The sequence below is a fragment of the Hippocampus comes genome, unplaced genomic scaffold (assembly GCF_001891065.2).
Source record: "Hippocampus comes isolate QL1 unplaced genomic scaffold, H_comes_QL1_v1.1 scaffold130, whole genome shotgun sequence".
Classification (NCBI taxonomy): Eukaryota; Metazoa; Chordata; class Actinopteri; order Syngnathiformes; family Syngnathidae; genus Hippocampus; species Hippocampus comes.
This window is the reverse complement of record NW_017842057.1, coordinates 409759-423636: the sequence shown is the minus strand read 5'-3', so window position 1 is coordinate 423636 and position 13878 is coordinate 409759. Positions and strand designations below refer to the sequence as shown.

Genomic DNA, 13878 nt, shown 5'->3' with positions numbered 1-13878 from the left:
CGTTAGTCGCTGCAATTATGTGAATGTATAATGATCAAGGAATACCAAGGATGTTTTATCAAGTCGCCTGGGAACTGTTTGGAATGGTGAAAAATGCGTAATATGTCCCCTTTAATGCACAGTGCAGTGGCTATTATACAATACTCGGGGGGGGGGGGTCTCTCAAAATGAGTGGAAAGCATTGTACCCAATCTGTTTTTCTCTTTTCGTATCAACACCTATCCTATGATTGATTAGCATGTGTAGAGGGGTGTGAGGAAACCAGAGGAGGATAAAGTGGCACAGAGACAACAAAGTTTAGTCACACAAAGACCAACAAATGGCAATTTACGTGGAGGGTTTCCGGGGGGTGGGGGGGATGTGGGGGTGTCAGGTGTGGGGCAGGGGGGTAGTGTCTTTGATTGGACTTGTGCTATCTCTATTCCAATTTTGTAATCATTGCTGTGCTTTGCCCGCCGTAAGACCTTATTTCCAACTGTGAAATGCAAAAACTTAACATGGCTTGGCTAGTGAGATGGGACATCATGACTGTACATAACGAAATGCCCAAGCTGCACACATGCCTTGCAACGAATGCTGCAAACACAAGAGATTTGGATCATCGGGTCTTGCGCAATTGTTCTGTTCTCTTTGGTGTGTGATTCAGAATGTGTTCGGGCTTCACTTAAGTCCAGTTTGCAACATGCATATACGTTTTGGCACAGGCAGCAAGGGGGGTATCGGCAGCCTGTATGAGAACAGTAAGTTGTGATGATCTGCATGGAAGCAGCGCGGGCCTTGGCAGTGGCTTTGGTTGTTGCATGGCGGGGAGAGGTTTAGGTCTGGGTTGAGGTGTTTTGTGGGGAACGGTAGCAATGTAGTTGCTGTTGTTGTCGAGGCGATGCGCTTATGAGCGTTTCCTCCGTCCCTCCAGATTCCTGAAGTTGGATGGCCTAATTTTCATCTCTGCAAACTCAATGGAGTGCTCGTGGCCCTTCCAGTGGAACCAGTTGACACCCTGAGGATGGACAAGTGCAATTCATTTCAAAAGAGGAATGGCTGCGACCACATTTTAGTGGGACACTTTGCATAAAAGTACAACTGATGATGTTGTGGTGGGAATATTCAGCCCTGTTTAATGAAATTTTCAACTAAACTGCATCTCTCTGAATCCTTTCATCCAAATAGTGCAGCTGGTTGAAAGAAGTCTCTGATATATGTGTTGTATTTCTGCGAGCGTGCCCCGCTGTACGTCGGACTGTAAATCAATCGTACCTTGCTGTGACTGTTATCACCGTATCTTCCCATGAGGTTGACGCGGTGGCAGTTTTTATACCAGAAGGCGCCCTTGTATGATAGAGCACAGTTGGTCACAGCGATGTCGTTGTCATGGTCATAAGTGGAGAAAGGACGCCCATGGTGGTAGGTCATTGAATCACCTTCAAAGACAGACAAGGGGGTCAACTGTGGTTGAGCTCCATTTTTTTGTGTACGCTACACAGGAGATTTGAAGCAAGTCCAAGACAATGAAATACTTTGGTTGGCTTTATGCTTTTATTCATCTTTACCTGCCGTTCCGCTGTATCCCCCGACATGGACTTTATAGCGAGTCCTTGGCTCGGAGACAGAGAACTTGTCGTAGTGAGCGTAGGCTGTTTCTCCTTTGTCTCTGAGGTCCACACGCAGCTCATACTGACCGCCTGCTGTAATCTTATGCAGGTTGGACAGACCTGAGGGGCAAAACAAAGTGTTTCAATTGCACTTTGAAGGATAGTGAAACATGTTTCCAAAGTTTCACATCCACGGTGTGCTGTATTTTTACTCACTTGAGTGCTCAGCTTGAGACCAAACTTATCTAGTGTATTCTGCCAATCACTCACCAAACAAATGCTGGTCATTACAGTAAAAATGTCAACGGGTGTCAAACAAACTATGCTTTCCTTCACTGTTTCAAAATGAACATGAATAACTTGGGACAACATTTTTACAAACGTGGACGTGACGCTAATGTACTTAATGATTATTGAGTATGAAAAGTATGAAAACAGTAGCCGAACGGAATACAGTGTCCAGAATCTGGGACAAACTTATTTTGTGAGTGATTTACTAGAAATTACCCAGCCAGAATTCATCATTCATGTCTCCGAAGCCGGCTGTGTAATTCTTCCAGTTGCGGAAAAACTCCAGTCTGCCACTCTGACGTTTGAGGAAAATCTGTCATGGAAAAAAGGGAACAGTATGTCATTTTGCAGGATTAATTTTTTTTCTTTTGACAGCTCATCAACACTGCCATATTGTCACCTTCCTAAATGATGGCCGAAGTCATTTTTTTTCTATTTTTTTCCAGAATACAAAAACTGAACCAGATACTGATTGAATTATCTGGATGTACACTAGGTGACTTTCGCAGACGGGCCAGATTCACGAGGAGATGTTGTCAAAACATGATTATAGCCATAATTTTAAAGTGATAATATCGTACTACTGTATTCAGAGGAGTGGCCCGGTGGTCCAGTGGTTAGAGCGTCAACCTCACAGTACAGAGGTACCGGGTTCAATTCCAGCTCCGTCCTCCCTGTGTGGAGTTTGCATGTTCTCCCCGGGCCTGCGTTGGTTTTCTCCGGGTACTCCGGTTTCCTCCCACATTCCAAAAAACTAGGTGTGAGTGTGGGCGTGGATGGTTGTTCGTCTCTGTGTGCCCTGCGATTGGCTGGCAACCGATTCAGGGTGTCCCCTGCTTACTGCCCAAAGACAGCTGGGATAGGCTCCAGCACCCCCCGCGACCCTTGTGAGGATAAAGCGGATCGGAATATGGATGGATGGATGGATGGATGTATTCAGAGGTTTCATGAAGTATAACATACAATAAAATGGATTTAAAAATGAAATATGCTGATCAAATGCCTTGATGTAAGGCAGTAGAAATTTAGGATTAATAATGGTAGTGGTGAAGTTACTTTATAAATTACGTGATAAATAAAGAAAAGTGCATTATGCTAGAGTGATGATAAAAATCCACCCATTTTCACCATCGCTTTTCCTGAACAGGGTTGAGGGAGTTGATGAAGCCTATCCCAGCTGACTTTGGACGGAAGGTTGACTACACCCTGAACTGTTCGCCAGTCAGTCACATGGCACATGTAGAGATGAACAACCAGTCACACTATTATATAAATAGTCAATTTTGAATAACGACTCAAGTAAAAGTAAAGTTTCACTTTCTGGAGTTAACATTTTTGAATTTTCAAATATTTCATGGAGAGGCTTTGAAAGAATTTTAAAATGATGCCAAAATAATGTTTACTGTCTCTGTCCAACACATGTTAAATATGTCAGGGACTCACAATCCATCCGCCTCCATCAGTGGTCATGTCGCAGTTGACTTGAAGGGGTTGGCTCTCATCTCCCCCCAGATAGATGGTATAAAGGCCAGATGTGATTTCACCATTTAGCAAGGCCTGGGAACAGTCCCTTGGATATTTGTAGAGCACACCAGCTAGAAACACGAATGCATACACACACACACACACACACACACACACACACACACACACACACACACACACACACACACACACACTTAAGTTCTGGTTCCCTAATGATGTCGCGCAACACAAGTGACTGTTAAATGAAAATCATTTTATTTTGTCTCTTTAATTTTAATATTTAATTGCCAAGCAATACCTTCTTTTTCATTCAAATTAAAAATATGTTGCCTGGAAAACAAATATGAGACAGAAATGAAGACAGAAAATCCAAATAAATAATGAAGCTGCCTTTGTTGAACTAGTAATCTACATTTACCACAAAATGCTGGAGCTCCATCTCCCCAGAACAACAAGTTGTAGCACACAAACCATTTTATAGATGAACTTAGGAAGTGACTGACAATATGTTTTTTTAATCTGGGAAGTAAAATATGAAATGTTTCCAAATACCCCCTGGAATGTGCTTATGTACCTCAAGGTTGGGAAACACCACTGCAGTCGAGCATTAGTGCAAACCAGTTTAAAGAACCAGCGAATACCAATATCAGGAGGTCGACAAGCAGGAGTGTACTAAGTAATATTAAGTCAAATTGAATAACTTCCCGTGGCACAGGGTTTGAGAATCATTGAGCAATGAAGAAACACAATGTATATTTTGTAGCCCGATCTATTTATGGGGCAAATAATAAGGACTTATAGGATTGAAAATTCTGTCGGATGCCCCCCCCGCCCCGCCCTCCCCATACAGCGGCCATGTAATGCTCTACTTACAGGTCGTGAAGACAGTGCTGATGACTCTGCTTCTCTTAGGACCAGCGATGGCCTGCAGCCTAACTGAGTATTCTGTTGAGGCGCTGAGCTGAACCATGTTGTAGGAAACTGCAGTGGGACTCAGAACCACCTCCTGAGATGAGGTCAAAATATGTTGCATTACTGAAAGCATTCTTTATGGTGAAAGTGGGACATTACACAACAACTATTAGCAATGTCTGTATTTAAAAGGTGAGAATACACGAAGTGCAATATCTATTTACCCGGATGATGCCATCAGCAGACTCAAAACTGAGGATGTACCCAGTAATGTCAGCACGAGGGGGCCTCCAGCTCAACATGGCTGACTCTGTCTGGATGTTGCTCGCTGCCAGGTCCTGAGGGGCATCCACATCTTAACAGAAAAAGGCTTGTTAGCGGCTTCGAATTGCAATGCTCTCGTCTAACGCACCGCAATTTGTGATTTGATGAACATTTTCATTAATTCAATCGGCAATGCAAATGCTGGATTCTTTTGAACTGAAACAAAAGCCCACCTGTGATAAATTCGGTTGTTGTGACTGCGCTCTTGGCCAAATCCCTAATGGCATAGACCTTGACGGTATATCGTGTTGCTGGCACCAAGGTGGTCATCACAAACTCCACCACATTTCCTGACACACGTTCCATCACTGGAGCCACTGTGGGGAGGGGGGGGGGGCATATCAAAAATTACACAACATGAGAGCCTTTGTTACATCTAGGCTGGGTTACTGTCATTTCCTTTATTTTGGAAGCTAGCCAGTCCTCCCTCAAGCATCTCCAGTTGGTCCAAAATGCCGATGAACTTCCTTCACTGACTCCCGTAAATTTCATTACATCTTTGGATACTTTTATTTGTTTTCAAATCTTTAAATGGCCTCGCTCCACCTTAACTCTCTTCATTGATATCAATACTTAATTTGTGTTGTGATAAAAATACTTGATTCGTGTTATTAATTTACTGTTTTCACTGTTGTCTTGGTTGTTTAATGACTGATTTTTACTTCATGTGTGGTACTTTGTATGCAGCAACGGTTGTTTTAAAGTGCTATGTTCATAAAGTTCAGCTGAGTGGGGTTGGGTGTAGTTTAAGTCAATTAAAGGCTTAATTTAAATATGTTTAATGATGTGTGAGAAAAAATAGTACAGTCATCCAACGCCTGACAATGAAGCTCTTCGAATCACTTCAGTGTCTTTGCAAATACTGTATGGCAAATAGGCTATCATATATGGATGTTCACAGTTCGTACTTGGTAATTGTTCTCGGTTTCAAGCAATGTATATCCATTCTTACCCGAATCTGCACTGTAGGAAATAACGTAGCCATCTACTGTAGCGATCGCGGGCTGCCAGAGGAGTAGAGCTTTGGTGTCTGTGATATTGACTGCTGTCAGACCACGGGGTTTATCTAAAGCTGTAACACAAACAAACACAGTACAACATTAAGCTGGTGGAGGAGTCTGGAAAGTGCAATGGCATCCAAATTAAGAATAATTTCTTTGATGCATACAGGTCCTTCGAAAAAAAAGTGCATATTTTGATAAAGTTCATTATTTTTCTGTAATGTACTGATAAACATTAGGCTTTCATATATTTTAGATTCATTACACACAACTGAAGCAGTCCAAGCCTTTTATTGTTTTGATATTGATGATTTTGGCAAAAAAATAAAGGAAATACCAAAAATCCCCATCTCAAAAAAATAGCATATTTCATCCGACCAATTAAAAAAAGTGTTTTTAATACAAAAAAAAAATCAACCGTCAAATAATTATGTTCACTTATGCACTCAATACTTGGTCGGGAATCCTTTTGCAGAAATGACTGCTTCAATGCGGTGTGGCATGGAGGCAATCAGCCTGTGGCACTGCTGAGGTGTTATGGAGGCCCAGGATGCCTCAATAGCGGCCTTAAGCTCATCCGCAGTGTTGGGTCTGGTGTCTCTCAACTTCCTCTTCAAAATATCCCACAGATTCGCTTTGGGGTTCAGGTCAGGAGAGTTGGCAGGCCAATTGAGCACAGTAATACCATGGTCACGAAACCATTTACTAGTGGTTTTGGCACTGTGAGCAGGTGACAGGTTGTGCTGAAAAATGAAATCTTCATCTCCATAAAGCTTTCCAGCAGATGGAAGCATGAAGTGCTCTAACATCTCCCGACAGCTAGCTGCATTGACCCTGCCCTTGATAAAAGACAGTGGACCAACACCAGGAGCTGACATTGCACCCCAGAGCATCACTGACTGGTTACTTGACACTGGACTTCAGGTATTTTGGCATTTCCTTCTCCCCAGTTTTCCTCCAGACTCTGGCACCTTGATTTCCGAATGATATGGAAAATTTGATTTCATCCAAAAAAAGTACACTGGACCGCTGAGCAACAGTCCAGTGCTGCTTCTCTGTAGCCGAGGTCAGACGCTTCTGCCGCAGTTTCTGATTCAAAAGCGGCTTGACTTGGGGAATGTGGCACCTGTAGTCTCACCTGAGCACGCTTGTGCATGGTGGTTCTGGAGGCTTCTACTCCACACTCAGTCCACTGCTTCCACAGGTCCCCCAAGATCTTCTCTACAATCTTCCTCAGGGTCCGGTCACCTCTTCTGGTTGTGCAGGGTTTTCTGCCACACCTTTTCCTTCCCAAAGACTTCCCACAGAAGTGCCTTGATACAGCAGTCTGGGAACAGCCTATTCTTTCTGTGTCTTACCCTCTGGTTTGAGGATGTTAATGGTGGCCTTCTGGACAGCAGTCAGGTCAGCAGTCCTACCCATGATTGCGGTTTTGAGTCATGAAACAGGCTGGGAGTTTTTAAAAGAGTCAGGAATCATTTGGGGTGTTTTAGGTATGCCAGCACTGTTTTTGATTGGGAGGAATGTCGGCGCCATTTGACTGTCGTTGCTGGACAGCTCCGGGGCGCTTGTGTCTTGCGCCTGTAATGGGCAGCATTTTCACAGCCCCGCTTTGTTCAGCGGAGAGATCGGTGCTGTTGAACGGGCTGCGGCTGGATGGATTTTCAGCATGACGTCTCTGATCCACTGGTAAAAGGACACTTTGATCCTCTCCTCTTTCATCTATAACTGCTTCAGACAACAAAGTGTATGCAGGAAAGTGGTGAAGATTGCACGACTGTCTGTGTCCTATGTGTTGTGTTGTGTTATTTTTGTTATTTGGACTTCAAGATGGCGCCGCGAGAGTGGCTGCCTTTCCAGCAGCTCCTATATTTTGTTGTTCTACTTCTTCCTTTCATAAGTTTGCTGCTGTGAATTGGGAATTTCTCCATTGCGAGACTAATAAAGGTTTTCTTCTTCTTCTTCTTCTTCTTAGAGTTAACTCGTTGATTCAGATGATTAGGTTAATAGCTCCTTTCGAGTACCTTTTCATGATATGCTAATTTTTTGAGATAGGAATTTTGGGTTTTCATGAGCTGTAAGCCAAAATCATCAGTATTAAACCAATAAAAGACCTCAAATATTTCAGTTACAATAAATCTAAAACATATGAAAGTTGAATTTTTATCATTACTTTATGGAAAATAATGAACTTTATCACAATTTTTGGATCTTGCATCTCATTTCACTTGGAAGGTCTTCCTACTGAAGTTTCAAAGTGTCGCAAAGACTGTGTTTCTTTCGTCAGTGTAGCACAAATCTTACCAGTAGTGACACTGTCTGATGCAGGCTCACTCTCCCTTTGAGACTTGAGTGCAATGACTGTAACCGCATAAGTGACGCCTGGTATCAGGTTGGGTAGTACGGTCTGTGAGTTTGATCCATCCACTGTCACAGTCTTAGCATTTCCTGAGTGTCCAAACACACGAGCACATACACACACACAGGTTGCAGATCATTCATGGAGGTAACATTTCATCACTGACCTTTTTTATAAAACACAAAATTACTTAATACAATTACAGTTGTCAAATAATCTGGCAGTCTAAATGAATGATTCCACAATGACATTTAGCCAAACATTATTTTCATGCTGCTAACACTGTTTGCAAATCTGTGCTAACACTGTATCCAATACCCAACAATGTATCTGTATACAGTCAAAAAGTCAATTTTGCAAAATACATTTGCCGGTATGATTCTCTTGAGTCACATTTTTAAGTAGGAGCGTGCCAGCGGTTAAAAGAATTCAGAATTTTTTGGTTGATTGTCTTGACAGAGATCATCATGTTGTTCAAACATGATGAGACTGACCTCCATGAGCAGGCACGTACGTGACCCTATAGCTGTCCACTCGGGCTCTTGGAACTGCCCAGTGGACAGTAGCAGATGAGTCAGTGACATCAGAGAATCGTATGCCTTTGGGTGGGCCCAGATCTGGTGGAAATGACACATGGAACATAATATCGACAAAACAGAAGGTTGTGAGTCAACATGTGTTTTGCCTTCTTAGACTAGTGAGTACTGCAGAAGGGGAACATAAGAATATGTGGGTCAATGAGCATCTAATTATGCAGGTAATCAAACATGTTTGTGTTAGAACACATTTGTTAAAGCAAAAAAGACTGTGATTCACAGTCCTTCACTATAAGGGACAGAGGAAAAGAGGGGAAGACAGAGAGATGGTGAAGTGACGAAGACAGACAAAAGGAGACCAGTGGAAGCCAGCGCTGACATAGAGCACTTCCCAGTGACGGCCAGGGGGAACAGTATCTTGCGTGCCAGACCTGAGGAGATGAACTTGCCCCCATTTCATCAAGAGACAAAACATCCGCCGCCACACAACCCAAGAGTAAAGGCTTACCCCCAGGGAGAAAAAAGTACACAGCCATAGACACCAGTTCTATATGACAAAGACAGTAGCCCCACCTCTTTCCCATTAAAAAAAAAAAAAGAATCAAAAGACATCACTAGTAGGACAACCAGCCAAAGATGATATCACAATAGGATTGCATGAAAGCACAGTAAATGTCCTGAGTGGCAGCCAACTGACATGGCTGATGTTTGTAGGATGAAACTTTGGACCCAGTTTGCAATATCAAATTTTTTAATGAGGGTTGCAGTTCACTTCTACCACTCAGGATTACTGGTAGACACCAAACCACTGACACAAGGCCACACAAATACAACTATGTCAGAAAAATGGATGTTCTAAATCTGTTTCAAAAAGGAAGATTTTAGAGTTTGCTGCTCCATCAAGTTGATTGGACATAAACTGTTCATTGTTCGGTTAGTAAACAAAAAATAAAACAGACATTAACTTGGACCTTTCCATGCTTGTGAGAGCGTACATAACAGGACAAAAACACTGATCACATTGACAAGACAAATACAGCTAAAAATTCCTTCCCCAAATGTTCATTTCTTAGTACCATCCTTTTAAGGTATACCTGTTCTCACCCCTTCGATTACAGACTTGGAGCGCCTTCCCAAAATTAGTCCAAAGATTTCAATTTTGTACTCTGTGTCCTCGCTGAGGTTTGTCACTTGTGTGCTTCTCTCTTCGCCGCTCAACACAAGCTCTTGTGGTTGGTCTGGGCTCTCAGCCTGGCTCACCATTATGACAAAGGTGTCAAAGGCATCCTCTTCTGCCGTCCAGACCAACCTAAAGCTCTCAGGAGTGATGTCAGACAGTAGGATAGCCTGCACCTGTGGTTCAGTCTCTGAGTGACAAAGGAAAGTCAATTTTGCTATATGTGAAACTCAAGAATGCTTTGACGTTAAAGTAACAGTGTGATAAAATAAAATGGACCAGGTATTTCTGATATGGAAGATCAGCATCACGAAGCCCGGCTTTTGTTAGTGGAAATAATCTCTCTGCAAATCCAGTACAACACAGATTAAACAAATTTCAGACGTAATTCCCTCATCCTATTGAAGTAATGAAAAGTATTATTTTGAATGCTACTCAAATTCATTATATGTTACCTGTTAGTTTCCTACTGAAAATAAGTAGTGTAGTGAAAACCTTTGTCCAAACACCAAAAGATCATCAGCAAAACTGATTATATATTTCATTGATAAAACTGTTGCCCTCTCCAATTTAATCCACCAGAATTCCTGGACAAAAAATAAACCAAATGAAAGAAAAAGCAGCATGGAAAGGAGTTTTGTCAAGCGATATGGCATGACTCCTTCTTGTGACGGGCTTAAAGTCAGCCCTTGGGTCATTTCGAAGCTCCAAAATGTCATTACCGATTAGACAATAATCCAAAATAACTTTTGTTTGAGTGGAAAAGTTCATCCCGCCTCCTCTCATTTTGGCTGCTCTACAATGGCAACGTAAGTGCCAGTTTTAATCTGCCTTTCACAAAACATATTTTTTGTCTGTGTGGAGTCCTCCCAGATCGCCCAAAATGAACTAACTCTTCAGCAAAGCAGATGCAATGCCAAGTGTGCCCAATTAGTAGATCGGGTTCCACATCTGTTTGTGTGTGTGGTGGGTGGGGAATCAAGTGGTTTGTGTACCAAGTGCTTACAAATGAGTGTATGGGTTGATGGAAAGGTGCTAGGTGAGCTGTTATCAGCAGCCTAGAGGAGTTGTCTTCCTCTAGGCTGCTGATTGGAAAGGTGCTAGGTGAGCTGTTATCAGCAGCCTACAGGAAGACAACAGTCTACAGTTTCTTGTGAAAACCCACGAGCTAATTAGACAGAGAAACCTCCGGTAGCACGTCTGGACATAAGGACACATCGTCCGGAAAGAACTTTAAAAGCAATCTGGAAACAAAAGGCATATTAAGGCTCAGATACGCCCGGAATAAAGCCTAGTGCCGCTGCTCATTAAAACACCACAAAATGTGGGGGTCACAGGGGTCCGTTTCCAACCCCTTTTTTTCTTATGAGAAAAAAAAAAAGCATGAGGCATTTGCTGTGAGAAGAAGCAGTGGAAATGAGAAGCAGAGGAGACAAATCCCAGGGAGCTGCCACTCTTCATTAACCACCAGCGGCAGCTTTAACTGGTCAATGCAACAGAAGGAGGGTCACATCCATCAGCTTACAAGCGCAAGCTCGCTACTGATTTCACCCTCTCCGCCTCACCACCGCCACTTCCACTGTGTCTCCCCGCATACCCCCACATCCTGAGGGAACTGAACCCCCCGCTCACAAAGGCGAGCTTGTTATTTGGATGAGGTTATGCAGCGACGCCCGCAGTAACTACGCGCCCGTCTCACCTGACAACTTTACCGTTAGTTTGTGGTGGTAGAAATGCCGAGCGATCCAAGCTAATTCGGCATGCTGTCCACATCTGTTTGTGGTTCCGTCGGTCATTTCTTACATAAAACTATTCGGCTAATCAAAGTTTCCTCGCTTAATGTTTTTCATTTGGAGGACTTAATCTCCCTTGTAATGTCTTTCTCCACTTGACTAGTGTTGACTAGTGTGCACGACGTAATTAAGTTAGTCAGTCCCTGCATTCACTGCTTGGAGTGTTCAATGCTTTTGAAAAAAAGATGGTTTGATCGAGCATTAACATGCAGACAATAGTCTGTGTTGAGTGTATGCCATATTCTGCATGGCCTCAGAAGCCCCTGGCACCCAAGCACTAGAGCCCAGGGGCAATGGCAGCCTGAGAATGAAGAGCGGCCCAGTCTTTGGGGGACTTGGGATGCATACAGACGAGCAGCCTCATACAAACTGACAAAAGCCTCCGGGTTTTTATTTAATTCCTGTCAGTTGTCCCATTTTTTTCCCCACTCACTTGACTGATCTGAGTCTTTAAAATGTTGAATGATGATTAATGCTGGAATGACACACACTCACAAAACTGGCAACGAACTAAGGATAGGCTCAGTTGTACTGTGATGCAAATTTGTCCGATGAGACTAAAGTGGTTTTATTTTCGGGTATGTTTGATTTGAAAAGGCTCTGTTGAGATATTACAATGTATCATTAGTAATTGCACTTGATTGATTACAGCCCACTGATAGAGTGAAATTCACAGCATTGTAATAAATGATAATGACTGTGATTGGTGAAGTGGGTCGGACAACAGTGCACCTGTTTTAACAGTTAAATATTCATGTTCTTCGATAGGTTTATGCATGCGCAGTCAAGGGCCCCTATTTTCGAAACCAGAGCCAGTTGAGTGCAAAGCACGGTCTAACTGTGTGTATGGGTGGAGTTTTCTTCTGTTGGGGATTTTTGCAACCAGTAATGGGCGTTTGCGCAGTTGTGGGAGTGAACACAAGCGTAGCCGCTTTTTCATTCCTTTACTTCCACTCCGCTTAAAAATTATTATTAACAGCAGTAATTGCACAACCGTCATAAGAAAATATAAGATAAGAAAACCATTATTGTCTCACAATGGAGAAAAAATAGTATTGTATCGTACCACTGATCACTTTATCTTTGCTCGATGACTCGGCACATTGCCGCACAGCTGTCGTTGGGTGGCACTACTGCACAATGGTACCCTTATATGATGGAAAGTCTTTTGATCCTTATATGCCATGTCTTTGTTTATCGTAGTTGCTTTATGCCCTAGAAAGTTTTGGCTGTATTTATTTGTTATTTTAGACATCACAACTTGTTATTTCCTCTCAGAAATCAGTAATGTTAATTTTTAAAAAACAATCGTGACTGCAAAAACAGTCCCTTACCTTACCTCTCACCTGTGGTTGAGAGGAAAGAAATTTCATCTGTGCTGTATGTTGCATATAGAGCACATTTGACAATAAAGTTGACTTGACTTGGAGTTTGCTGATAACATTTTATGTATTGTTCTGGCTCCTGAAGAGCCATTTAACATTTGTTTCCTATTTTCTATAGCTACAGAGCTGCTTTATTTTGTAAGGTTAACTCGTTATTGTGAAGGGCACACCGGACGTTGTGGAGTGAGACACTTCCTGTTTAACGTTGCACGGGGAACCTCCGAACGATGGACTGCATCTTCGTGTCGTAGGCCAAGCACAGCCTGTATGTAAATATTTTATGTAAATGTATGCCATATTATTAATTCGTGGGGTGTGTTCACCGTGGTTTTACATTTGTGGGGCGTTTCTATTGTTTAGTAAGCATTTATGTACAGCGATTAGCGCATTAGCTCGTTAGCATTAGCTACACTAGCGTAGCTCCGCGTTCGTTACGTGTCGGAGCAGTGGGGCACATTGTTTGCCACGTTTCATTTCTAACAGTATTTAAGTGTTTTATATGTTGTGTCTGTTTCAGTTTTACACCTTCTTGACTCGCCGGTGAATAAACTGCAAGAAATATCAACTGTGGTGGTCATTGAAGGAGTTATCTGTCTGTCTAGCCGCATCGGGGACGCTGCGAGGGCGGAACATGTATAATAAAAATACAATACTTAAGTCACGTTTTTTTGCATTTGACAACATACGACAAGGGAGATACTTAAGACTTCTCTGTATCCTGTAATGGAGCATTAGTGCCTGAATCTTGCTTCGTGATAGGGTGTTGTTTGGAATTTGAATTGGTTACGCTGCCGCAATGGTGCGTCTGGCATGAAGTCTGGCAGAGTGGGTGATGGTTAGTCTGTGTTTGTGTTCTCCTTTTAATGTGTTTTTCCAACAATTTAAATGTTTGTGCTCACAAATGAGCTGGAGGAAAGGAAAAGCTTCATTTTTCTCCAGAGGTTAGACCAAAGAAGATTTTGACGTCCATAGAAAATAGCAATTACTTCACTTTTTATAATATATATATATATATATATATATATA

General features: G+C 42.5%; 1 protein-coding gene across 3 annotated transcripts in view; it reads right to left on the bottom strand.

Moving 5' to 3' along the window:
* Window positions 1–401: 401 nt before the first annotated feature.
* tncb (tenascin Cb) overlaps window positions 402–13878 on the bottom strand; it is a 49804-nt gene continuing 36327 nt past the window's right edge. For 2 of the 3 annotated variants that reach the window (XM_019860984.1, XM_019860985.1), the window contains 11 exons: window positions 8456–8578; window positions 7907–8050; window positions 5554–5673; window positions 4775–4918; window positions 4502–4632; window positions 4239–4371; window positions 3324–3475; window positions 2097–2193; window positions 1548–1709; window positions 1255–1418; window positions 402–997 (listed from right to left, as the gene is read on the bottom strand). In XM_019860984.1, the coding sequence (XP_019716543.1) occupies window positions 887–997; window positions 1255–1418; window positions 1548–1709; window positions 2097–2193; window positions 3324–3475; window positions 4239–4371; window positions 4502–4632; window positions 4775–4918; window positions 5554–5673; window positions 7907–8050; window positions 8456–8578 (1481 nt within the window). In that variant the 3' untranslated portion in view covers window positions 402–886. Of the gene's footprint in view, window positions 998–1254; window positions 1419–1547; window positions 1710–2096; window positions 2194–3323; window positions 3476–4238; window positions 4372–4501; window positions 4633–4774; window positions 4919–5553; window positions 5674–7906; window positions 8051–8455; window positions 8579–9591; window positions 9865–13878 lie in introns of all 3 variants that reach the window. The other variant, XM_019860986.1, reaches the window with a different exon arrangement.